The sequence below is a fragment of the Drosophila arizonae genome, chromosome 5 (assembly GCF_054131065.1).
Source record: "Drosophila arizonae isolate 15081-1271.41 chromosome 5, UAZ_ARI_1.0, whole genome shotgun sequence".
NCBI classification, from domain to species: Eukaryota; Metazoa; Arthropoda; class Insecta; order Diptera; family Drosophilidae; genus Drosophila; species Drosophila arizonae.
This window is the reverse complement of record NC_142925.1, coordinates 2,613,072-2,639,730: the sequence shown is the minus strand read 5'-3', so window position 1 is coordinate 2,639,730 and position 26,659 is coordinate 2,613,072. Positions and strand designations below refer to the sequence as shown.

General features: G+C 36.9%; 1 protein-coding gene across 3 annotated transcripts; it reads left to right on the top strand.

The window, feature by feature from the left end:
- The first annotated feature begins 515 nt into the window (after positions 1 to 515).
- Positions 516 to 26,240, top strand: wdp (Leucine rich repeat protein windpipe). 3 transcript variants are annotated; one of them, XM_018011439.2, is made up of 2 exons: positions 516 to 841; positions 23,375 to 26,240. In XM_018011439.2, the coding sequence occupies exon 2, from the start codon at positions 23,407 to 23,409 to the stop codon at positions 25,468 to 25,470; it is 2,064 nt and encodes a 687-aa protein (XP_017866928.1). In that variant the 5' UTR covers positions 516 to 841; positions 23,375 to 23,406; the 3' UTR covers positions 25,471 to 26,240. The 3 variants fall into 3 exon arrangements, with proteins under 3 accessions (XP_017866928.1, XP_089328530.1, XP_089328531.1); XM_089472404.1 differs by lacking the exon at positions 516 to 841 and adding an exon at positions 1,319 to 1,466; XM_089472405.1 differs by lacking the exon at positions 516 to 841 and adding an exon at positions 22,618 to 23,298.
- The last annotated feature ends 419 nt before the right edge of the window (positions 26,241 to 26,659 follow it).

Genomic DNA, 26,659 nt, shown 5'->3' with positions numbered 1-26,659 from the left:
AGCAAACTAAATCAACGAATTGATAACAAATATTGCCAAAGCTCTCTCCCTCTATCTCTCTCTCTTTCTCTTTCTGTCGCTCTTTGATTGATAAGAGTGCATAAGCTTTTTAAAATTTTGGAACAATCCTCATGCTCGCACTTTGCAAATTCATAAATCTCTATTGTGAATGAGTAACTATTTAAATTTCATAATTTATTATGTCTTTAGTGTGATTGTGTATATGTGTGTGTGCTTTCCACGTGCTTCATTGCGGCAAAGAGCGCACCGGTAAACACGATGGCAAACTTTTTCGCTCAGTTCATGATCAGCCAGCAGATATTCGCGCGCTCATCGAAGCTCACTCCAGCTCCAGCTGCTCGCGCTCTCTGCATCGCTCTCTCGTTCGCTCAGCCGTCGAAAAAAGAAAAAAAAAAAATAACTTAAACCGTAAAACTGTATTTATATGTGTGCGTACCGGTGGTGAAGTTTCAGTTTCGCTTTGCTCAGTGGCTCGCTTTGTGCGTTGCGTTTATTCGGCGTTAAGCTTTCCCATTGAACGGTCGCTCGCGAGTGTGAGTGAGTGAGTGTGAGTGTGTATCGGTCTCAGCCATACAGCCATACAGCCATACAGGCAGCCTGCCTAGCTACGGCCAGTTAGTTTCGCCGCGTTACGCAGCTGCGACAGTCAACAAAAGCGCTGCATAAAATCTGACTATATAGATTTGATTATTGTTGTCGTTGTTTGTTGGCCGCGTCGATCGTTTAAATCACGCGACGCCCGCCCTCTGCACGTCGCCGTACCGCACCGTCCCGCTCTCTTCAAGTGTTGATCCTCACAGCCGACTTCGCTCTGTGTTAGGTAATTAAAATGCAAAGTTAAAGCTTATTAAAGGTGTTTCACAGTTTATATATCAAAATCAAAGACAAGACACACACATATGTACATGCACATACACAGGCATACACACACTTGTGCACACTTAGAGCCAATTTATGTGGCTGCAGTTAGTTTATTTGTTCTTTCGCTTTTCGCTCAGTTTTCGTTGACATTTCTCGGCTGCTGTCGTTGCTATTGTTGTTGCTGTGCGCCTCTTCTTCAGACTCGTTTTCGAAATTCGTTTTTTTTTTTTGCGCCCCGAAAAACGAAAAAAAGATTTGATAGGCGAGACAGTCGTAGCGCAGGCAGCCAGCACGAAAGATCTTCAAGAGTTGAAGAACGCGGCTGAAGGACTTTCTGTGAATAATAAAACAAAGAAATAAAAGATCATTGAAATTGTGCCGGTGCAATATAAACGATAAATATATAGAGATATTATATATTGTCTCTCTCTATATGTACAAATACATATAGGAACAAGCTAAACAGTTGTGTGTGCGTGTTTGTGCGCTGCTCAGATACAAATGTATCTTAAACATATATAGAAAACAAAAACTGTGCAAAAATATCAAGAAAAACAAAATCAAAATTTTAATAAACTTTGCGTGTGAGTAAAGGAAAAAAAAAAGGCAAACAGAAGCAAAGCATTGAAAATTGAACACATTTTGCCTTATCTAAGATCAAGGTCTGCTTGCTAATGGATCAGCAGCCTTTAGTCGAAGCGTGATAAGGCATATAAAATGAGTGCTTTGTGAGATTTCTAATATACATTTACACATACATACATACATATATATAAGCTGCATGTACACATGTGCTTCAAGCCAAGTTGTAATTCGAAATCTGTGCTTTATGCAATTTGCCGTTGCAGTTGTATCTTTTATTACCTATAATTTTCATTTGCGGTTTTTGGCGCTGAGATCTACAGCCAAACTTGACCCTGTTTCTCAAGCCGTCAGCAACAGTTATATAGTTATATAATTGCCAAAAAGCCACGAAAACAGACCACACGAAAAACGACGCTCAATAAAAAACCGACCCGCTTTAACCCTACCGAGCCACTTGGCCACTTAAAATTACTTAAGCGCCGCAGCAACAATAAAAAAAATTAAACCTTTTTTTTGCCTCAATTACACATAAAAGATTCGTTGTGAAATCTTGAACAGCTATTCGCGCGTTTATGATGAGTACCCTTTAAATGCACTCAAACTAAAACTCATTCATAAACGACCAAACACACATAGAGAAAAGCCACACAAGGTGTAGGTGCCAGATCTGTTTATCTATTTCTATCTAAGTTGATATGTATCTTTGGATCTATTTGCTGAGGCGCAAATAATTCTTGCATTCTTGCAGTCTAAACATTCGTACGAATACTTTGTTAATTGTTTGTTTACACTTACTGCCTGCCTATAAATGAAATTTAGTTTATGCAATTTTTTAAACATTTCACCAAACTAAAATAAAAAATAATTTAGTGTGCCTGACTTGAGTATACCCTGGAGGTAACAGGAAATATATTGATTATTAGTTATCTTTGCATACTTTGAAAACTTATCGATGAACAAGCATGATTTAACTGTTAGATCTATAACTATCTAGCTGAATCTCACTTGTTGCTTCAGATCAGAGAATCGATCAGTCTCAGTTGTTACTCCAGATCACTTTTTGTTAGCTTCATAAAGTCATTGACATATCTTCTTTGTATTGTTTCATATCCCTTTACAAAACTAATATACCTAGCTTAACCATATTCTCCATATTTATAAATCTGGTCAGATTTTCAACCAAAACCTTTTGAGAATCCGATGCAAGACATTGTATATTTTTACATGTGACGTGGGAGTTGGGCGGAAATTACGCAACAGTTGTCGTTGACTGGAACATGCTAGTAAATTATGCACACAGACGTATATAAGTATATACAGTTGTGTTTATGTACATATATTTAATACACACACACATGTGAAACACAGACCGGGTCGAAGGCAGGTGCTAATTTGTGTGGCGCATAATTCACAGAAATGTGCGAGTACGCGTTCAAATTTCAACGAAAACTTTTTATGGCCAATAACTCAGAGCTGCAAAAAATATATGTATATAAATGTATATGTATGTGTATAGATATATACAACTCTTTCATAAAGTAGCAGCAAAAGCTAAAAAAAAAAATGTTATCGATGACGCCGATGCCGATGCCGACGCGGACGCTTTAACTTATCTCTTATCTTTGCCATTTGTAATATTTGCTAAAAATGGGAAAAAGAAAATGAGCAGCAAAGCAAAATATACGTTTACATCCGCTGAAATTTTGCCTGCTTTTGGCAGTGCAAATTTCATCATAAAGTTTGAAAATCTACTTAAATGGCTTTCAGTTCTTTTATCTAGAAGAGAGTTCTCCAAAAGGGGATTTACTTTAATTTTCGTACACTTAAGGAGATTATATAATATGAGCAGACATCAAATATCGCAGAAGCGTTTTGTGTTTACTTTGCGCTTCTTCTTTCCATGTCTACAATTCGAAATAAATATATGAAAAAGCTTGCTCAAATATCTAATGTTATCTTTCGTATCGATTATTGTATTGGATCGATCATTTATGACGAATGCTATAAACATTTTGATGGAGTAGTTCCGGAAGTTTGATTAGGAAGTATCAAAAGTAAATGTCAAAATAAGAGAAAAATATAATATAATATAAATACATAAGCCTATATACATATATGTAGTCTCTGGTAGACTGCTACTCGATATGTATATATAAAACATATGTGCCACCATATTCAATATATGGTATATCCAAGGCGCCATCGATTATCGCACGAGTCGTTTGCATCGGATAACAGAGTCTGGAAGCATCCAGTTTCCACAGTGTTCCATTGCATCTTTGCAATCGGAGCGCCGCAAACCGAATGAAACTCTATGCAGTTGTCAACAACAAAAACAATAAACGAACGAGCGACGGAACAACAAAAAATAGAACTACAATAAAATATTGTGTAAACACAATTATTTTCTTTTCTTGTGCATTTCGGTCGATATGTCAACCTTGTCCCCATTAGATAGAGCTTGCAGCTGGGATGAGCAATCACCAAAATAGAGATTGTGCTTCTTATGCTATATGTCTTTATCGATAAAGAGCCACAACACGCACTTATCAGCGCACAATCAAAGCAGAACGCGCTTTCACAACACCAAATAGAAACAACAATAATGAGAACTCGGATAAATCCCATAAAAATAATGCTTCAGCTCGAGTGGTTCTTCATTTGAATAAGTGTGAATTTATGCGTCTATTTTATGCATTTTGTCATTGGAGTTCTTAATTTGGTGGCACCAAATATTCCTAGGGGCTTAGCGCCAAGTGCACATGACTCGGCCAGAGTTGTTAGGCATATCTATAATTAGCAAATGTCTAGCGTTTCCCCCCAAATACGATAAGATAAGCAGAGTCGTCCGCTGATAGCGAAAAACAAGTAAAAGCGTCTCCGCTCGACTGGCAGATGCTCTGCTAAATAAATTATAAATATGCTATACTAGGTATATCCTGTATTTTGGAGGTGCAGCTCTTAGAATTTCCCGTGCAAAGTTTTAGATATTTGTTTACAATTTACAATATATACAATTTTCACTCAGTTTCTCTTGAAAGCATTTACAAACAAATTTTTAGCCACCCAGCTCTTATAGTTGCTGAGTTTACTGAGGACAATTAAGGGAATTGATATTGAAATATATATGATTTCATTCATTTTTGTTCAACATTTCAAAAATATATCTCTTACAAACTCTGAGTTCCTTGAGAATAGTTAAAGCAAAATATTTAAATTTTATTTTATTTATCTTCCAAGAATTCACATACTAAATTTCAACGCCCCTACTCCTATAGTTTTTGAGTTCGTTGAGTAAATCCCCTTCCAATTCTAAATATAATTTTAATGATCATATCTCTGAGCTTTTGTCATGCTATCGAAATACTCTATGATACAAACCACCTTAACACAGAAATGTACTTTCATTTCGTAAATGTTTGTTTACCCGTAGGCAAATACTTTGAAACACGTGGCGTTGTTTCTACCTTCTTCTACCCTTAGCTCTATTCATCTATCTTTCTCGCTTTTCCTCTTCTTCTTCCGCTCTTTTTAAACAAATGCGAAAAATAATTGTTGAAAGTATTTTTTTAGGATTGCCATTTGCAAAAGCTAAGCAGTAGCTTAGTTTACATCTGGAAAACAGGTGGCTCTGCGAGAAATGCTGAGCTGTTGACTTTTGATTAGTTCATCAATGAGAAATAAATTTGCATTTGGATATTTATAGCCCACGCCAAACAATTTGGTCAATTGGTAAAGGCAAATCAAAGGCAAACATGAATGAGGCGCGAGTTTTTTTTCGTATGTATATATATTTTTAATATTTTTTAATATATGTACATATAGACAAATTTATATATATTTATATATATAGCCTTTTGGCGTATGTGCGACCTCGTCTGGTATTACGATTGCGGATCGATTGCATTTGGGTCTGCGGTGTTGCACGCGGCGTATGATTAATCAGCGCTAGGGTGGGCTGTGTGTCGATTGTTGCTGTTGTCGCTTATGTTACGTGACAATATGTGTTCAACACGCTCAGCGCATATTAATCAATATTCAGCCATAGAGCACAAGATAAAACAAATTTTTCTGTACACTCACAGCTCATTAGGTGCGTTGATTTGTATGAGAAATGCATTCGCTTTTTATACCCTGAACCCATTTTCAATGGGAAATCAGGGTATAATGGTTTTGTTGAAATGTATGTAACAGGCAGAAGGAGGCGTGGCAGACCCCACAAAGTATATATATTCTTGATCAGCGCGACGAGCTGAGTTGATTTGGCCCTGTCCGTCTGTCTGTCCGTCTGTCCGTCTGTCCGTCTGTCCGTCCGTCCGTCTGTCCGTCTGTCCGTCTGTCCGTCTGTCCGTATGTATGAACGCGTCGATTTCAGAAGATATACGAGCTAGAGACTTCAACTTTTTTTTTAAATGTCCGTAATTACAGCGCGCATATCAAGTTTATCATTAAAAATCGATAACTCATCCCGATCTTTTTTTTATCGATAAAAAACCTTATCGAAACCCAGTTATAAAATTATATCTTCTACACCTTTATTGCTAGAGTCTCCAAATTTTTAATGTATGCTTATATGCAATTTATACAATTTCGGTTTTTGTTCAAATTTACCCCCCACCTCTAAATTCACCCCCTCACCCTCACTTTTGTAAATAGCGTATTTCAAATACTACAGACTTGTGCTTTGACAATTACATGCATATTCATGTTATAATCATAATCTGAAAGTTTCATGAAGATCGTACGTCCACAAAAAAAGTTATTAAACAATTAAGTTCTCATAGTAAGCGCACACTGCAGCCCATGCGTGTTTATGCTTGTGTGTGTATATGTATGTAATTGTTTGTGTATGTGTGTGTGTGTGTGTGTGTGTGTGTGTGTGTGTGTGTGTGTGTGTGTGTATGTATGCCTGTGCGTGCGTGCGTGCGTGTGTGTGTGTGTGTGTGTGTGTGTGTGTGCGTGTTTCTTGTGTAAGCTGAAAGACTCGGAAAATTATTGAAATAGCTATTACTCCAAGGGTTCAGGGGATCTCGTAGTCGAGTAGTCTCGACAAGAGCTTTCTTACTTGTTTTTATTGTTTGTGTCCACGCACAGCAAATGGGCTGCTTAAGCATTTATCATTGGAAATTGATCGTTCAGCGGCATCAATAAAGCAGCAAAAGAGTTGTGCAATATGGCTTTTAGCTGGAATCGTTGTAGTCGAAGAACATTAGAATGGAAGTGTTTTGTTGTTGTGAATGAGCAGAGGTTCGTGTTCGGACTTGTTAAATTTCTCAAATGTATTCTCAGCTAAGCTGGGGTAGAGTGCAAATATATAAAATATATATAAAAATATATGCTAAATATATAAAAATAATAATCTGTCATAGTGTAAACTAAAAATTTAATTGAAGACTAAATATAATTTAATATTACATTTGGCGAAATTATCTATTCTCTTTGCTCACCTCAAACAGCTTGCGAATCGTAAACCAAATCTTTGCAATGCTTTATATTTTTTCGCTCTCTCTCTTTCAAAACATATTTTCTCCCATTTATAATGATATTTGCTTTGGTGCAGAAAAAAAAGAGAAGCAAACTTTCACACTTCATTGCCAAAAGTGATTGCCAGCAATTGTGATTTGCAAATGGCTTAAATTAATAATGGAAGTCAGCTCCATAGCTTTAGAGCAGTCGCAGTCAGCAGTCGGCAATCAGCAGTCAGTCGACAGCAATGACAAAGTTCGTTAAAAATGAATTTAGACGCTTGCAATTAAAGCGCTAATTATACACAATTAAAATCAAAGTCAGGCAACTGAGCAAAAACACACAGAAAAACAAAAATAATAACAGTTGATATAAATATATAAGAAAATCAAATCGCATTGTGCAAGTCATTTGCGAAATGCAATATGCAAAGCAACCGTCTGTGTCTATATATAGAGTACATATATATATATATATACATATACTCGATGGCCTATGTGCTTGCACTTTCGATTTGTGTGCATACGAAATTTATATGTTTTTATCTTATAGTAAATTACATGCGAGCTAAGAGGGTATATTGATTGAAACGGGCAGCAGCAGACGTGCGCGAATCCATAAAATAAAAGATAACGTCGCAAGTTAAGTTCGGTTATCGTTTAATTCAATTCGATATCAGGGATATCAGATACTGCTTCTAGAGCATAGAGAAAGTGTTTTCAAGGACTAAAGAAATGTTATACACTCTGGTTGTCTTATAACACGCGAAACAACAAATAATCGATAACTTTTTCTTAATGAAGGAAGGACTAAAGAAATGTTATACACTCTGGTTGTCTTATAACACGCGAAACAACAAATAATCGATAACTTTTTCTTAATGAAGGAAGTCGATTACTATTGAGGAGAATATATCTAGGTGCTAGTTCTCAAATGATCATAAAATGTGATTAGTTCTTTCTTCCATCCAAGTAGCAAGGGTATCTCATGCTCGTATATTCCCGACTAGAGCACTTTTACTTGATTTTCTTCGCTGCTGTTGCTTTGCTTTGGGGAATGGCATCCATTTATGTCTCATTAAAGGTAAACTAGCCAGCATATTAGCATACTTCACATACATATAAGCACTTAGACACATATATATATCTCGGATCTCCAAATTGAGCTGTTGGCATTGGCATTTGCCAAAAAGCTTCCAAAAAACCAAAATCAACACACGAAAAAAAACTCACGTCTTACCAATTTGGTAGCAACTGCAAACGCATCGTTAGTCTGGCTGACTGCAACACATGAACATGATCATGATCGCCGGTTAAATGATCATTGGGCCAAAAAACCAGTTGGCCGCAGAAACCAGACAGTTGGAAAAAAAGTTTTTGCTATTGCTTTTGTTATGCCGCCCCCCGATCGAGACAGCCAGTCGGCCGGCCGGCCGGCAACTGAAAAAAGTTGGCCAACAAGTGGTCATAACTGTCAAATGATGCTGGCCCCGGCCAATTGGCCTCCTACTTCTTTGCGCCGCTGCTACCCCCGCTTTCTGCCTCCTAGCCACCTTAATGGCCAAGCCAAGTCGTGCGTGCTCTTAACGTGTCAACTGCCAAGTGGCAAGTTAAGCAGCAGCACCAGGAGGAGGCAAACGCACAGCAGCCGTAGCCCGAGCAGCAGCAGCTCGATTGGCTCTTTGGCATCATCAACTGCATTCGACAGATGCAGATGCAGATACAGATACAATATATATATGTACATACATATATATTTATGCATAGTTTACTAAAATGCTACTAAAACCTAACCGGAGGCTAATTTGTCCAAGGCTCCACACTTAACTCTGCTCCTCGCTCACTCTTTGTCTGCCTCTTTCTCCCTCTTACCCTCTCTTTCTCTATCTCTTTCACTCTTTGTATGCCTGGCAGTTGTTGTGGCTGTTTGTCTGGCTGGCCTTCTACTTCTGTTTGCCCCAGCAAATGGTCAGTCGTGCAGCATTGTCTGCACGTGTTTGCAACTACACTGTGCTACATAAAAGCAAACTTGTTTTCTCTCATTTAAATTTATTTTAATTTTTAATTGTTTAAAGTGAATTTTCTTGAGGCATGCATATTTTGACATTCTATGCAATAATTAGAGATTAGTATAAATTAAATAATACATTAAATCAACCTGATCAAATAGCTGAATATATTACAATTTTTGTATTTATTGTTTTCTCATTTATGGACTCATTTATGAATAGGGCTATAACCTATAATAACCATCAGCTTTGATTAATGAATTCAAGGTTTGGCTTTCTTTAAGTTGATAAAGATGATGGAACAGAAGGTCAGAGTAAAGGATGATAATGAATGAAGGAGATAGCGAACGAGAGTTTATACTCATTGAACCTAGAAATTCTGGGTGCAATGAATTTATTTCGATTAGTGAGAGGAAGGAGACTCAAGATCTTTTATTAAATAAGAGTAAAGGAAAATACATTATTGCCTACAAATATAAGTTTAGAGTTAGCTCATTCACTTCATTCTGATATGTTAGGATCGTAAGATCCTCTTACATTACTCAATTACAACTCTCTAGTCTATACATTTCGTATGTCGCTTAGTGTTGCACAATGTGGCACAATGGTTACCACATACCCACACAGATAACATAGTTAACCCACACACACTCAGACACATCTATCGACATACATATATCTATGCAGCTAATGCAACAGACACGAACCCGGCGGAACGCATTGGCAGGTGCAATTGGCGAATAATTTCACGCTGCAGTTGAAATATTTATGGCATGTTGAGAAAAACTTTATTGCCATACACAAAATTGTTGCTGGTTGCCATTGAATATTGAAATATTGAAATCGAAATCGATGTGAAAAATAATTAAATTGAAATCAGTTGATTCGGATGCAATTAATCAATGTCAATTCTAGATTTGTTTTGTCTCCTCAATGAATACGCAAATAATTTGCCAATTCGCAGTAGCCTCGAAAGCCAGCTAACTGTTGTGACCTGGTTCAACTTCGTTTCGGAAACAGTTTGAAGTGTTTATCTCGTGCAACGTGACAAGGTCTTCCAGCTAGGTAACTGCTATAAATAGTTGACACGTAATACATAGTTCAAGCGAACTTCCCTCCAAAAGAAAGAGCTAATAATAACAATAAAAGCCCACGCAAAGTTTTCGATTTTATTTTGGTGTGTGAGGCTGATAAAGTGAAACAGAGTATATTGGGTTGTGTAATGTTATCGTTGATGAAATCTATAATAAGCGTAAGACTTGTGAAGAGCTGAGATATATCGTAAAGCATATCATATAAATGGTAGATCGATATCTTGTTTTAGTTGTAAAGCTTGAGACTGACCTTCATGACTTATGAAGAACTGAGATGTATCATATAAATGGAAAATAGATATTTAGTCATAATTTTATAAACAACAACAGAGTATCATGCTAGTTGGTAACACCCGTTTGGCAATGCTCTTGCTCGTTGTCAATTAAACTTGTTGATTTCCTCATAAATGTCACCCAAAACCGAAAAAGCAAAAAACCCAAAATCGTGGCTAGCTCCAGTACCAGAATGAATGCGATCATTTAACCACAAGCTGTCCATTTGTCCATTTGTCCATTTGCCCATCTGTTCGTTGTTCGCCAATTAACGCAGCAACGGTTTGATAATTTAGCTTAACTATTTAGTATTAGCAATATATAGTCAACTGCATGTATCTGTTTCTATGAGCTAGCTGATCTGGCTCGTGCTGTTGTATTACGTAGCGGGTCTCGTTCGAGAACTTGTTGAAAATGTAAACAATTAAATAGCATTGATCGACTAACTAACTGATCGTTTCAAAATTAACATGTTTCAAATTATACTAAAAAAAAAAAATTATTCAATGAAATATCAATTTGCTGTAAGCTCACTTCCTTCATTGGGAAACTAAATATCGTCTTTAGATGCAGTGTAGACAATATTAAATACATGTCTCTGGCTAATTACTTGCTTGACTGTCATTGACATTGAACTTTGAGTTAAGTAATAAATCTAATTAGTTATGATCTGATTGAGGCTGTATGCGAAACAATTATTCATAACTGATTTGTAATCCTTTGATATCTAGGGGTATTACAAAGATTTCTATAACGATAAACATCATATTAATTAACTTGATTTGCTTATAATCTGAATATATTGAATTGGGACTTTAGGACTTCAGCTGTGTACTCTATATTCTATAAAGAAAGAGTACACTCACTTGGCACATTTTAATGATGAGTTTTATGGAGCAAACTTTGTCATGCAACGAGATTCTAACAGCTTTGCAAATAATTTGCCTTATTAATATGTACTTTGTAAGTCAATATTTAGTAGCAGATACTAAATCTTATCTATCTGTTAGATGTAAGCTCAACACAAGTAATATATGTTGATTTATAGTTTATATAATCTAAAGCTAACAAGCTAATAAATATATATTTATAATATATCTTTACTTTTAAGATAAGATCGCCCCATACTACTAGAAGAGGCAAAGAAAATTAAATGAAAAAAATCAAACTGAAAATTAATGTAGCCTATTTCAATCAGCTTAAATCGGAAACTTGTATAAACCGCTTATGAAATGTTTACGTAATACTTGTCCCACACTGGATGCCTCCTTAAGCTCAGTCAAACTTTGTTGTATTAGGAAAAACAGGAACGTAAATCCATTTTGTGCTCATCAAATCACAAAGAAAGAAATATTTATTTTTAGCTCGAGCCAGTTAAGTTCACATCTTTATAGCATTTGATTGCTATTATAGGATGGACTGTGCCTAAGTCGTTTTTAATACACTAGTTGCACACAATGGGGATATTATTTAGTAGAAGGTGGGCTCATGAAACTTGACGATCAGACAGCAAATTGTCTAATCGGGCTAGGCGCCCAATTGAAAAGTTTTGCGGAAAAGTGTCTGACATAGAGTGCAATCCCATTTGGCACTAATCAACGTGCTCTTGTCTACAAACAAATCATCAACCATGATGATCATCATGAACCTCATCATGCGCATCATGATCATCATCTGTGCATACGAATGTATCTATGCCAATGACAATGAGAGACGTTGGCGTCTGTCAACGCGCCAAAAAAAAAAAAAAAAAAAAAAAAGAAAAAACTTTGGTGTGGGTGTTTCGTGTTTGTCCGCTGATCCCCAGATTTGCAAAAATATATACTTGTGCACATGGTATATATACATATACTTATATGTAGCTACAACCGGACTCTTGTTCAAAACTGAATTAATAAGAAATAATCAAACTTTTTTTTTGTGCTCTGAATTTAATTTAAAATTATTACACAGGGTATATGCACTATGTACAAGTGCATGTAATAGGCAGAAGAAAGTGTAGTTAGTCTCTGAGATTATATACATTTTTAATGGTAAATCCTAATGGAAATAATCCTCTGTTTATGCACCTCTTGGCTAATCCAGTCGTTGCAGTCTTGTCTGTATCCCATCCGCCTATCTATTTGTCTATCTGAAAATATAAGAGCTGTAAGTGCGTTTCGTAAATATGATATATAACGATATTAATCGATAGTAGATTCAAGATATAAACTTATCTTATATACTAACTTGGAGGCTACATTCCTTCATTAACAGGGTATTTCCCAGTCTGTTGCTCCCATCTAGCTCATTTCTACTTGTTGCTTTTATTGAATTGTTGACTTAGTTTCTGGCTGCCTTTCGCCTGTTGCAAGCAAATGTTTCGCGTGTCTCCAGCTGAAGACCTTTTCACAAATGTGTCGCAGCAGCTGGCATGCAAAGCGATCTATAACAGAGTTGTGCACATGCAACAAATATGCTATGGTAAATGGTCCAAAAGAAAATAAATAGAAAATAGAGAAAAATGCATTTAAAAATACTTCAAATACCCAAAGCAAAGTCACATTTAACAGCACGTCTGAAATATGTATATGCAGGCAGCTAAAAGATATGCTCAATTTTGAATGCTTAAATTTATAGCAGAAGCGAAAAGTGAAATCAAATTGAATATAAATTTAAAATGAAAACAAATTTCTGGAATTCGAGAATCAAATTTAATTGGTGAAATAATTTAACTTAATTATAGACAAATCTAAATCGAAATCGTGGAAGCGTTTGCAGCTGCATATTAAATTAATTTTAATGTATACTAAAAATTAAAAGATCTTTTTAATTGGTTGACATATTTTAACTCGTTAATATATAATAGGAAATATAATTTGAATTTAAATCCAAATTCTTGAGGATTTATATCAAATATGTTCAACTTGATAATCTGTAATATAAAAGGGAAATATAGATATACATAAATATTTTTTTTTTTTTTTTTTGTGGGAATTCAGAAATGATTTTTAATAGGAAAAATAGCTTAACTTCTTGGAATTTTCAGCGTTTAAATTTATAGTATATAATTGATTCAACATTCGTTGAAATGAAAAGAAAATCCATTTAAACTATATGCTTATATGAGTACATATTAATATATCAGCTGGATCAGTTGGTTACTTAGTTTACTTAGTTAATTGGCTTGGACTTGCCTTACTCATACAGCAGGTATTCCAGCGTAAACTTAAGTCTTTTCATCTACATTTATGTAAATTGTGAAATGTGAGGGGTAAAAAGAAGAAGAGAGAAAAACCGAAAATTCGCGTTTACATTTACCTTTCTAATTGCTCGACTCGACTTGACTTTCACGACGCTTAATTCCCGACTAATCAGAAATTATGTTGTGGGAATTTTTGTTGAATTTTTACTTCATGCTCGTTCGCTTTGCACTTGTTGAACTTTAATATGTAATTCCTTTCGTAATATGTAATTCCATATATTTATAAATGTATAAATGATTCATTTACTCATGCGTTTTTTCCCTGGTACAGGTTTATAGATTGTTTATAAATTGAAATTTTACAAATACCATAAAATATATACATTTATATATGATTCAGATTTATGGGGAATTGTCAATATATTTGCTAACTGAACGCCTGCTGGCAGCTGGCCAAGATGCCAAGTGTGGAAATGGGGGAAATGTTTTCAAATGTTTTCAATTGTTGTTGAAATTTGGCAACGCGTTCTTGAATTCATTTCATTTGGGTTCAAGTTCAATGGAAATTGTGGGGGCAGACCTGGCAACCAGGGCGAATGCGTAATGTGAGTGTGTGAAACAATGAAATCATTTGCTGCTATCTGAAATGTGTTGAATATATATTGTTATATGTATATTAATTTCAGATTATATTGTTCCTCAAGTAAAATTATAATATTCATTTATTTGTATGTTGTTTTGATTGTGGTACTAAATATATATTAGACATGTATTCATTTAGTATTTAGTATTCATTACAACACTCAATGTATTTCAACATATTGAGAACACATTCTGAAATGTGTATATTTGTTGAACTTGGGCTTGTTTCTTATAAATTTGATCAGCCTTGCTCAAGTTCATGTAAATTGAGTGCCAGATTGGTTGAGGGGCTAGGCTGGTAAGCAGGGCGTATGCGTAATGTGAGCAGCGAGAATTGAGTTGTAATTTAATGCTTACAGCTGAAGTAAAAAAAAATTATTTGTTGATATTTTAATTTAATGTGAAATACAACTTATTTACTTGAAAGTATATACATATATATGTATGTTTATTTAAAATAAATGTATATATTTACATAAAAGTATAAATGTATGGATATTATGATAAACTTAAAATCTGCTTCCCTCTTTCAAAGGTTCTTATATGTGATGCCTATTGATCTGTCTATATAGTCAGTTGACGCGGTTTTGGGGTTTGTACATTTGTATTCCCTAGCATTATAATTGAGAGATAATGCGCAGGTTATCAGTTCTTGTGTATTCTATTCTTAGTTATGTCAAATGGTCATAGAATGATTTGCGTATATATTTATATGAAATGTTTTTATATAGCTGGAAAATAAAATAAGAAAACGAAGAACAGATAAAGCAAAAACTGTGTACAAATATTTCTGACAGCATCTAGTATAAAGAGACATAACTTGCTGTTCATATTTGTAGTCGAAAGCTCATACATACATATATATATTGTATATGAGTGTGCCATAATGAGAATCCGCAGCGCCCATAGAGTTCAGTATGAAAGGTCACACAAATTTTAGGTTTTGTGTTGGTTTCTCTTCAACAGTTTCAAGTTCATTGAAAATTCTTTGTGTCCGTTAGACGATGTTCAAACAGTTGGCAACAGGGCGCATGCGTAATGTGAGCTATGCATGGGGTGCTTTCATTTCATTTATTTTGGAGCATTGACTCCAAGTGTGGGGCCCACGTTTTTTTTACTCTAGTTCGCGCTCAATATATATATATAAATAATTATATATATACACATATATATAATTGTTATCGGGCACAACACACCTTTTGCATATTTCACATAATTTGTTGTTGTTTCTGTTTTGCTTACGCTTTGCGCTTTTTATTTTTTTACTTTATGCCATTTGCTGGCCCCATTGCTTCGCTGCTCGACACTCACATTTAAGTTACGTATGTATTTTAAAGATTGGCTTCGCTTCGTTTTATAATTTTATGTTTCGTGGAAATCAATAAAACACTTGAGCTCGTTTTTTTCGACTTTTTATTAATAAAAATTGCATTTTTTTGTAAAAGTCAGTTTCTTGTAAGGCTCATTTGCACTCGCTGAACGGCGTTGCCAGACTGACCGAAATGTGCTTAATTGGCAAATTGAAGCCGTCTCTGCAAAATTGGCATATTGATAATTTGTTGATAATGGCAGGGCAAAAGCGGAAAAGGTAGGGGGCCGACGAGCAGCTAGTCAATGAATTGGGTCATTAGACCCCACAACGATGTGAGCACTTATGAAGTAAGCAGAGTATATTGGTTGCTCTGAATTGGCAATTTTATATATACATCTTATAGTATATAAATATATTTATTGGTTGATACATGAGAGACAGCTTAAAGTCTTTTCGTTTCTCTCACTTTTGCGACCTTTACAATTTTTTCTATAGGCCTTGTTTGCAAAGTAATATTAAGCTTTTATAGCTAGGCCCTTTGCAGGCGTGGCATAACTAAACTTTCTCTGGGTTGACAGCTTCAGCTTTTGCCAAATGAGAGAATGTTAAGCTGATCTGCGGAGATGCCCTCACCCACTTTTGCACTAACTAACTTCGTTGTAACTAACTAAATTTAGTTATTATTCCATTGCGAACGAGTATTGTGCAGTTGGTAACGTTCAATTGGAACATTCTTTCATTATCTTTCTTTGTTGTTTGAGGTAATGAGCTCAAAGCTAGGCTAGAGATCGAGAACAAAACAGAATTGGCATATGCTAATTGTCTTTAGTGTGCCGCCTGTGTGTACGTGTGTGTGTGTGTGTGTGCAGGTGCGTGTGTGTGTCTGCGTCTATCTGCCCACAAGCTGAATGATCGCAGCTGGTTTTCTATGACGGCATGACTGTGTAAAAATTCACAGCAACGCCTTGAATGAAACGCCACGCTATTTTTATTTCTTTTAAATATATTTTTAGTTTTATTTTTAAAAAGGTTTTTTTTTCTTTTTATAAATTTTGCATTGTGAATGTCGGCTTTTGACTTGGATAGCTGACTGAGTCATGAGTTGTGGCGTTTGTTTCATGGGTTAGACGTCATCTTGGCAACAAACGAGCTTGTCTTATAAGCTAAACATACGTTTGGCTGTTTCAGTGTGTGTCTGTGTGTGTGTGTGTATATGCACGCGCAGGTAAGACAACAAAAATCACCTGATGTTTTAATTGCGGCGCGTCATCATTTCGACTGCGTAAACGCGGTCAAAAGCAAAGCCAAAGAAAACGCCAAGAAAGAGACAGAAAGAACGAGAAAGAGTAAGAGAGAGAGGGCGTAAGTGAGAAAGAGTGTAGAGAAAATGAAAGCAAATGGCAAAAAGGCGCAGCTATAAAAGAATTCTAAACGCTATAGTTCAATAAACCAAGACTTAACGGTAACTCGTAAAGCGCTGACTCTACAGTTCAAATTATACAAATATATGTATATACATACCCACATACATACCTATATGTGCATAATTGTATATCGACTCGTGTTGAACAGTGTATTTCATTTTGCATATCCAATTGGCAGACACTTGAATCAAGCAGCCGCTAAATTGAGCTAAGGTTCAGTTACTTTTTCATATACTTATATATATATATATGTGTTTATCTATTTATAAACCGTTAGATAAATAAAATTTGCGAACGAAAAAAAAACACTTTTATTATATGACGGCGCACGGTGAGCGCGACTTAAGTGTGCCTATAAAAAAGAGATTTCCACAAATTTAAATATGCTCACACACACACACGCACACACACACTCGTCTGGCGAAATTTTGCAAATCGCTCGCCACATGATGTGATTTTTTACGATTCGCTTTTTATGTTTTGTCAACACTTAATTCTACTTACCATATGACATACACATGCATATGGAGCTCAATATATTTGACTACCCTTCTATATATACCACATACATACATATATATATAAATTCCTATTTATATTTTTGTATACATATCTACATCTACAAAAGAAATGACGAATCTGTGTTATATATCATTTGTTGCCCCATTTAATTTGTGTCTGTTCTTTTTTTGTTTTGTGGATCAAATAATGACCGACAAACATTCGAGTTGAGTCAAAGGCAAAAGAGTGAACAATCCTCTTGAATACCCTGTTCATTAGTTTATTGAGGTAGAGTCGATGAGCAGAGACTGAGTTACAGAGAGTTACAGTTAATGCTTAACTAATAGATTTTTAGGTTAGAAGATATGGTATATTTATATATTATATGTATTTGTAATAATTTTTGATTTGTATTTTATTTAAGATTTTAGAGGTAAATAATTGTATTTTGTATTATTCTTTATACTTACAAGATCAGATTTTTTATACTTTTGTAGATCTTTAGCTTCATATTATACTTAATCTATTTCTATAAATATATATTTCCCTTTGATTTCATATATACAAATTAATTACTTTCGCTAACTCGTAGCCTTTCATCACATCTAACCAGTTTGGTCGGATTTCAGGCAGAGTAATTGTTAATTTGTGACTTTATTTGCAAGTTAATGAAATTTGTATTTAATTAACAAATAAATTATATGTTCTCATAAATTAAAATATAATATAATTCGACTGAGCTGATGTCTATGAAATCATTCTTATTGTAGATACTCGTTTGTATACCGAGCGCATTTCAGCTCTCAATTTATTAGGGTTATAAAATCGTTTGGGAGAGTTTGTTCATTGTTAATGTTTATTCTACATTCATTTATTTTGCATGTGTAGGGCTTAGAATTTTTGGGGTTAGACTGTCATTTAAACTCGATTTAAGAGTTTACTTTAAAGATTTTTCTCAGTTATTTTAGCACATCTCGCAGATTTTCAGAGCTTCCGTCTTAATAGTACTGTTTAATAGTAATAGCTAAGGAGTCCTTACATATTGTTCAGTTAAGTTCCCCCTTAAGCTATAAAATCGAAGAAAATAGTGCTTTATCTTTACTAGCGAAAGAATAAAGATAATCTTCCCTTTTTGAATTTTCTTTTAGCATAATATATTTATATATATTTATATAGATTCCTATTCTTTTATTCTACATCAAATTCACTCCAATTTACAGGGTATTTAATAGCTACTATCTCTGTATAGCTAACCTGATTAGTTGTATTTCTTGTTAATGTGCTTTTCGTCTTTCTCATTTCATTTTTGTATTCTTTTGGAAGCATCGAGTCAAGGTTAGCGGCATTTGTCATCATTTAAGTTAAACGCTAATGCTAATGCTCTTGTTGCTTCTGCTGTTGTTGTTGTTGCTGCTGTTGATTTCCTTCAATTTGCGAAAAAACAGTAATATTTGTTTTAAGTTGAAATGGCATCAAATGGCACTTGACTGTCGCGCATATTCGAGCTAAAGCTCGCATTCAAATTCTGAACTTTTAGCTAATTTTCAGCATCCTGTTTGTGAGCGTACATATATTTTCTCTACTTGATCAATTTAAGTAAAATCACAATCAAATTATGATAGGAAATATATATATATAATATATTTTTTAAATTTTACTGAATTGCAATTAAGCGCATTTAATTGCAATTTAACGCCAACTTGCTGCTCGACTGGTTGCGCACAGTTGGGAAGCCGAAAATGGCATTAAAATTCCGCTGCAAAAATTGACAGATTTTGTTTTTATTTTATATTATTTTTTTGATAAATGCAACGGGCGACTGTGTCTGCGGTTTAGCATTTCCAGCCGAAGTGAAAGTCTTTTGGCCAAGGCAATTTGTCAACACCAGGCCATTTGAAGAAGACATTTGTGATTTGTTGCGGCTTTGCTGGCAGCACTTGTTGCTGGTTGTTGTTGTTGTTGCTGTTGTTGCCGGTTGTCACTTGTATTTGGCCATGTTTAACCAAACGCAATGACACAATTTGTTAAGACCGCATTTCACATGTCAAAATGTGAGCAACAACAACAGCAACAGGTAGAGGCAGCCGCAGCAGCAACAGCTGCTTATAGGTGAGTCTGACCTTGAGCCTCGCTCAGATGTATCTCAGGTCCAATTTGCATGCTGCTCCTTGTGATTTGTTGTGGTTCCTGTTACTTGCTTTTGCCTATGTTGAAGGACAGGCAATGATAGACAGAATCGTTGACAAACTGCAGCAGCAACAGCAGCGGATCTTGAGCTTGTCACTCTCTCAGATACTTTTGTATCTCGAGCTCAAGTTGAGGTAGACTTTTTGCAATGATGAGAGTACATTCCATATAAAGAACTGCAGCAGCATCTGCTTCTAGTTCAGCCTGACCTTAGGTAAGTTTCACTCTCAGCTAAATTTGTATCTCAAACTCACTCGTAAATTGTTCATCTGAAGAAAAATATTTCTAATTTGTCATGCCTACTTGTGAAGACCGCAATTCACATGTCAAACCCTAAGAAGCATGACATTGAGTCTGACACTCCCTCGGCTACATTTTGCAGCTCAAGCTCAATTTACACGCAGCAATGTCTCATTTCAGCTCAGTTATTCGATGACGATATTCGTGATTTGTGAAAACCACAATTTACAGTTGAAAATGCAGCCTGACCTTGAGCCTGACACTCTTTTCGGATACATTTGTATCTCCAGCTAAATTTGCATATGCCGCTGTGTGAGTGATTGCATGTTTGAGTGTGTGTGAGTGTGTGTGTGTGCTGCCTCATTTCCAGTTGGCATTTTCTGCTTGGTCGCGCTGCCCCGCATCATTATCTGCAACAACAACAACAGCAACAACAGCGCCTTAATTATGCATGCTTGCCACCAATTGCTGCCCTTAGCAGCAACAGCAGCTGCTGCACATGCGTCCGCATTTATTTTTTGCCAAATATATATACATATATATATGTATATATATATGTATAAATTGGTCGCATATTGGCGCGCCGCTGCGCAAACAGTTGCCCATAACAAAGGAAACAAATTCGTTGGGTGGTGGCAAAGCTTTGGCTGCTGCCCTTACACAAAAAATTTTTATTTTGCTTATGTCACGAAAGTGACGGCATATAACGTATATTCCTAATGACAGCGAGGTCTATCGAAGTACTCGCTAGATTAGACATTAGATTGTAATAACTGAATCTATAGATATGTCGAATGTGGGGTGTATTTCTGATTTATTCTCCTTAGGCATATCAAACGAGTTAACATTAGTCAACTAACATTTGATGTGAAGCAAAAAAATCTTTAAAATAAAATAATAATATAGATTTCTCAAGGATAACGCATTTCATAGATGAAGCGAACTTTTAGGGTTTTCTAAGCTCTTCTGTTTTTTACTGCTTTAAGTTTGAATCTTTATTTCAATCAGCAATATCTATCCCAAAGCTTCTGATATTCTTACAAGATTAACATTCACAATTGAAATTAACATAGATACTATCACAAACCAATTTGTCTACTCAAGAACTCAAGTCTCGATTGCTCAATGAATTTCTTTAGAATGAAATGTACAAGTCGGCTGAGCATTAGCTCAACTAAATCTGCTGCTTATCAAAAACTACAATCTAGATATAGATCTAGATAGAACACAATCTGCAAGGGTATTTGGCTTTAAGCAGTTCACAATGCAATTCACAATGGAAATGGCAAATGTAATTAAAGTTATATCTAATCTCTCTAGATCAGCGTGACCCAGCAGAAACATAGATAGCTAGACAGACAGTTAACTATCAGAATGGCAGTAAAAATATCTGCAGCTAAATGTAAATAGACGACACGAGCGACACTTCAATTGAAATAGAAAGAAAAACTTGGATTATTATCATCCAGCTGAATATTTGGGCTTGAAATTGAGGAGAACTTTTGAATTATTCAAAGTGCAATGCAAATGCAGTTGCAGTTGCAATTGCACTTGTCGATTATTGTGAGGCCTGACAATCAGTGTACCTCACATCACATCGAGGCTCTGATTTATGTATGCATTATTATTCCATTGTTCTAAGCGACGTTTTTTGCGGTCAAAGACGCTGCTGGCTGGCTTATCAGCCGAAGCTGGCTTGCGACTGTGGCTATGGCAGAGCGCGAATTGTGCTTAAATTGCAGCCACGAGGCAGACGTCAATCAGTTTGCGTTGCTCAACTAATAAATGCTCACAAGCACATACATATGTATATAGACTCTTCTATATGTATGTGTATATGCTCACTTACATACGGTTACAACGGCTGGAGATTAAAAGCACGCCGCTTGTTAGTCTGACAAAACACACTCGACCTCAACCCCTTAACCCACACTTAACGGGCTTGATCTTTATCTATATATGTGTATACATATATACATAGATATAAATGTATATATATCTGAACATTTAAGTTTTTTGCTGACAGGTGATTTACTTAATTAAGAGCTTTTCTTTTGTCTGTGTGTGTGAGTGTGTGTGTGTGTGCCGCAGTGAAAGTCATGTGATAAATGCCTAAGATTTATCTAATTCAAGTGCTCAAAATTAATAACAATAGTTACAGCATACGAAAATGAATGCTTAGCTATATATAAATTGCGGGCAACCAAATTCATTGATAAGTCAGCAGCAGCAACTTGCGCATAGTTAGTTGACTTTGATTTAGTTGACAGATAAGTGGAAGCTTTTACTCATTTAAGAGAGAGAGAGAGAGAGAGAGAGAGCGACATAAAGAGAGAGCCAAATAGATTACGACACTATATAAGTGACTTCTATTCTCTCATTGCTTGTTGATTAATAGTTAAAAGTATGGATTTGTTGTTGTTGTTGTTGTTGTTGATGCAACGCCTAACACACTTTAACGCCTCGTCTAAAATTTCTGTTTGATTAATATTTGATGAGTTCTTTAACAACTACAAGCATTATATACATTTTTTTTTCTACGTTTCTCTTAATCAATAACTGTTCATTATAACGAATCAACTTATATTATTAACAAGGAATTTCTTTGAACTAAACTGATGACTAAATATTTAATGATTCTTTGGAGAATTTCCCATTGAGAACTGAGAGTTAAGTGAATTCCCTGCTAAATTGACAAATCTTTAAATAATAATTTAGTAAATTATTTTTATTTAATTACAGAGATTAAACAGGTAATCATCTATCTATCATTTTACAGAAGTAATGTTTTATTTATTTATTTTTATCTTGATTATATAAATGTTCTTGAGATATTTTCTTTAGAATTTACATATATGATTAAAGGACTTACTTGTAATAAAGAGATATGAATTGAACCCTCCTAAGCTTAACCCCTCCCCCATTGATTAATTTCCTTCTTTTACATATCATTAGTGCAACTCTTTAAAGATTCCCTAGAAACTTTAATTTGAACTTGAAGTTGGCTACACTGCAATTTCTGAAGTTCTTTAAAATACTTGAGTGCTTTGCACTGACTCATTCAGTTTTGCCGCAGTGAAGCGAGTGTGTCAGGTGCCTGAGCTGTTGCTGATGTCACAGTCCACGTAAATGGTCGCACACCAAAAATTATCTTGTCGAACTTAAGAACTTATCAATACAACAAAATGGCAAAACAGAACAAAAACAAAAACAAAAAATAGGAAAAGAAATATTAATTACCTGTGGGTAGATAAGGTTGTCAATGCCTGGCCAAGCTTAAACAAGCTATAAGCGATAAAGAAATCTAAGCACGATAGCGACTGCTGATAGATATAGAAAGAGTATCAAAGAGAGAAGGAGCGAGCAATAGAGAGAGGGAGAAAGAGTTGACGAAATATGACGCAACACACAATTTCCTATTGTCAACGCCAAATGGCGTTGCGATCAAAGCTCATGGAATCGACTAGACACAGCTAGGTAGTTGCCATTATAGCTTCACGGTACTCGGAACTCAGCAAACTATAGACGAAACACCCGAATTAATTCTCTCTTTATTTGTTTTGATTTCATTTGCAGCCCAAGAGCGAATCAAGCATTAGAGATCAGCCATGGAGCGCATGAATCTGTTCGCTTTGCTGGCCCTGCTGCTCTGCATTTGTGCAGCAGCCAAGCCCGGCGTCTACTGCCCCGAGGACTGCAGCTGTTCCCTGTCGCAGCACACACACAAGCCCCTGCTGCACGCCAAGTGCAACAGCACGAATGGCCTGAAGTTGACGGATGGGCCGTTGCCCGCTACAATACCCATACATTCCATAGATCTGTCCTATTTGGGTCTGACGCGCGTGGGACATGTGCTGGATGGGCTGACCAATTTGACCTCGGTGGATCTGTCGCACAACGACCTGCATGAGCTGGGTCACCTGAGTCGCCGCATCAAGAGGCTGAACCTCAAGCACAATCGCTTGACATCTGCCAAATTGTTGAAGCTGCCGCAGCAGCTGCAGGTGCTCAACTTGCAGCACAATGACATCACAACGCTGCCCATCGAGCTGACACACTTGCAGCATCTGCAGCAGCTGGAACTGGGTCACAACAATATCAATTGCTCGTGCCGCACACTGGAGGTGCGCAACTGGCTGCAGGAGCGACATGTGTATATGGAGAAGCCGGTCATCTGTAGCCTGCCGGCGGAGGCGCATGGCAAATCCTGGCTGCAACTGAAGCAATCGGACATTTGCGAAAAGGAGCAACGCGGCTGGTATGCCACAGAGGCCGATGAGAACGAGCTGATGATGGGCGATCAGCCGCTGCCCGATTCCAACGAGGAGGAGGAAGAGGAACAGGAGCTGGGCAAAGACTATCTGGTCATCGCTGGCAAGAAACCGGTGAAGGCACCAGAGGCGCCACCGGTTGTGGAAAGTGATGTCGAGGGCTCGGGCGATTTGACTGAAATGAATATGGAACTAGTTGCCGCTCAACAGGCATCGGAGCAGGTGCCCGTCGTGGCTGCAGAGCCAAAGACGGAGCAATTGGTGGGTCTGCCACAGCCCGACGAGTCCGAGAACGAGGAAGAGGAGGAAGGTTCCGGCAGCGGTGACGATATGCTGATTATACCACACATTGCCACAGACCACGTTCATTCGGATGACTTTGAGCCGCCCGAAGATTCTGAGTCGGAGCGTGACGATAACGACGACAACTACGACAATAAGCCAGTGGAGCAGCCGGAGCAGCCATCGCCGGATATTTTCAAGAACATTGGCATCTTCGAGGATGGTAAAATAGAACAACCCGAAGAAGTTAGCGAGGAGACAATTGTGCCGGCGGTGCAGACTAAACTGGATACGGGTGCACCTACCGATGTCGTCACAGACGGTCCTATTGACTCGGACAAGACTTCGGATGACATACTGTCTGCCAAGATCGGTAAGAAGGATGACAGCAATGCCATCTACTTCCTGCTGGGCGTCATTGGCCTTATTGTGCTGGGACTCATACTGTTCGTGGCCATTAAGCGCTGCAAGTACAACAACAATGCGGCGGCAAGAGATGCGGAGGCACAGCGTCAGACCGAGCTGCTGGATATGGATAAGAAGAACTTGGGTAAGCCCTTGGCACGCAACGGTCACGAACACTCGCCATTGATTGGCGAGAAGACGAAGCTGGATGAGGCACAGATTGTGAATGGATCGGGCAAGAAGCCGTACGATAGCAAAGACGGTGCTGGACAGCAGCCGCTGCTCAATGGCAATGGAACAGCCAATGGAGATGCCAAGGAGGTGCCGACCATCAATGAGCCCGCTGGTGCAGATGCAGCACCACATGAATACTATCCAATCACACCCCGTTATCCCACACCACAGTCGCCGCGTGCCTCCAAATATGCGCAGCATCCACAGTCCGGCGATGCCAATGAGCAGAACAACAACAACAACAATGAGCCGGATGGCTCCTATTTGCCTTCCTCGCCAAAATCTGGTCGCTACTCGCCTGTCTATTCACCGGAGACTGGACGTGTCAAGATCAAGCTGACGGAGACGCCCAAGCCGAAGACTCCGATGCTGGTCACGCGCAGCAAATCCAATGCTGGCGATATTATCACAACGCCCGTTAAGGGAGGCGGCGGCTATTTGGAGCCGACGCATCAGGCTAATGCCATTGTCTCGCACTGAGTTAGCCACGCCCCCAGAAAAGCAAAAACAAAACCCCTCACCACCCTCCATTCTCTTTCCCATCAGCTGACAGCCATAAGTCAGGCGTGAAACGTGACGGACAAGTGCCAAGCGATAACAACAACAACAGCCCATAAGAAGAAGAAGTAGAAGAAGACGATGATGATAAACATGCGACAACAACATTAGCATTAAGCTAAGCTTAGAGTGTGGCAATCGGTAATCGATAAATGGTAAACATTCAATAATTATCCACGATTTGAGAGCAAATTTCGATAATTATTAATCGGTTATGGATAGTCGGACGGCAGTAAACGGTGATCGATAGGCGATAATCGAAAATCAATTATTTATAGCTTGTAAACAATTGTCGATAGTTGCAAATTGATTTGACCAGCAATCCATAGACGATTCAGGATCATCGATAATCGATTATTTATAATATGTCAACATCTATGTGTAAGTGATAATCGATTATGAGTAATTAATAATAATCGATGATTGATCGACGATAGCGATAACGGTGCTTTGCATTACAAGAGCAAGACAAACAAATTTTGAGAAGAAACAACAACAACTATTCGTTTTAAGCTCCCGCTTCCCCCTCTTAAATATATTGTAACCATTTTGTAGTTTTAGCATTAAGTAAATTAATTAAACTTAAGCATAAATCTAGTTTAATACCAAAGTTAAAAAATATCATAAATGTAAATTTCCAGCTGCGCGAGAAGAAAAAAATGAAACGAAATAAAAAACTGAAATAAAACAAATTTTTTTTGGGCTGATGACATTTTACAACACTATTTCTATTTCTGCTGGTAAAACTGCATGTGCATGTGCATGTGCATGTGATCTACTTACTACACAGACTACATGCATTCAAATATGTGTGTGTGTGCCTTCACACGATATATGTATGTATGTATAATATTTAAGCTCCATTCTCTTGTGAAATTATATTGTGTTACTCTCTGTTCGTGTGAATGACTTTTTAATTCAAAATAAGCCTATCAATAAAAACAAAAAACTACAAACATCAAAAATAATATTTTTTTATGATATTTTTTACCATTAGCTTTTTCTCAGATCTAACTATCTTAGCTCTACCTGTAGCAGCTAAAATTCCGTTGAAGCTTTTGACTGCGCGTTTAGTCTAGTTAACAACCATTGCTGTTGCGATGTGTCACTG

What these genes read in the sequence shown, in the direction of transcription:
- wdp (XM_018011439.2), top strand. Translation starts at nt 23,407, where the DNA reads ATGGAGCGCATGAATCTGTTCGCTTTGCTGGCCCTGCTGCTCTGCATT.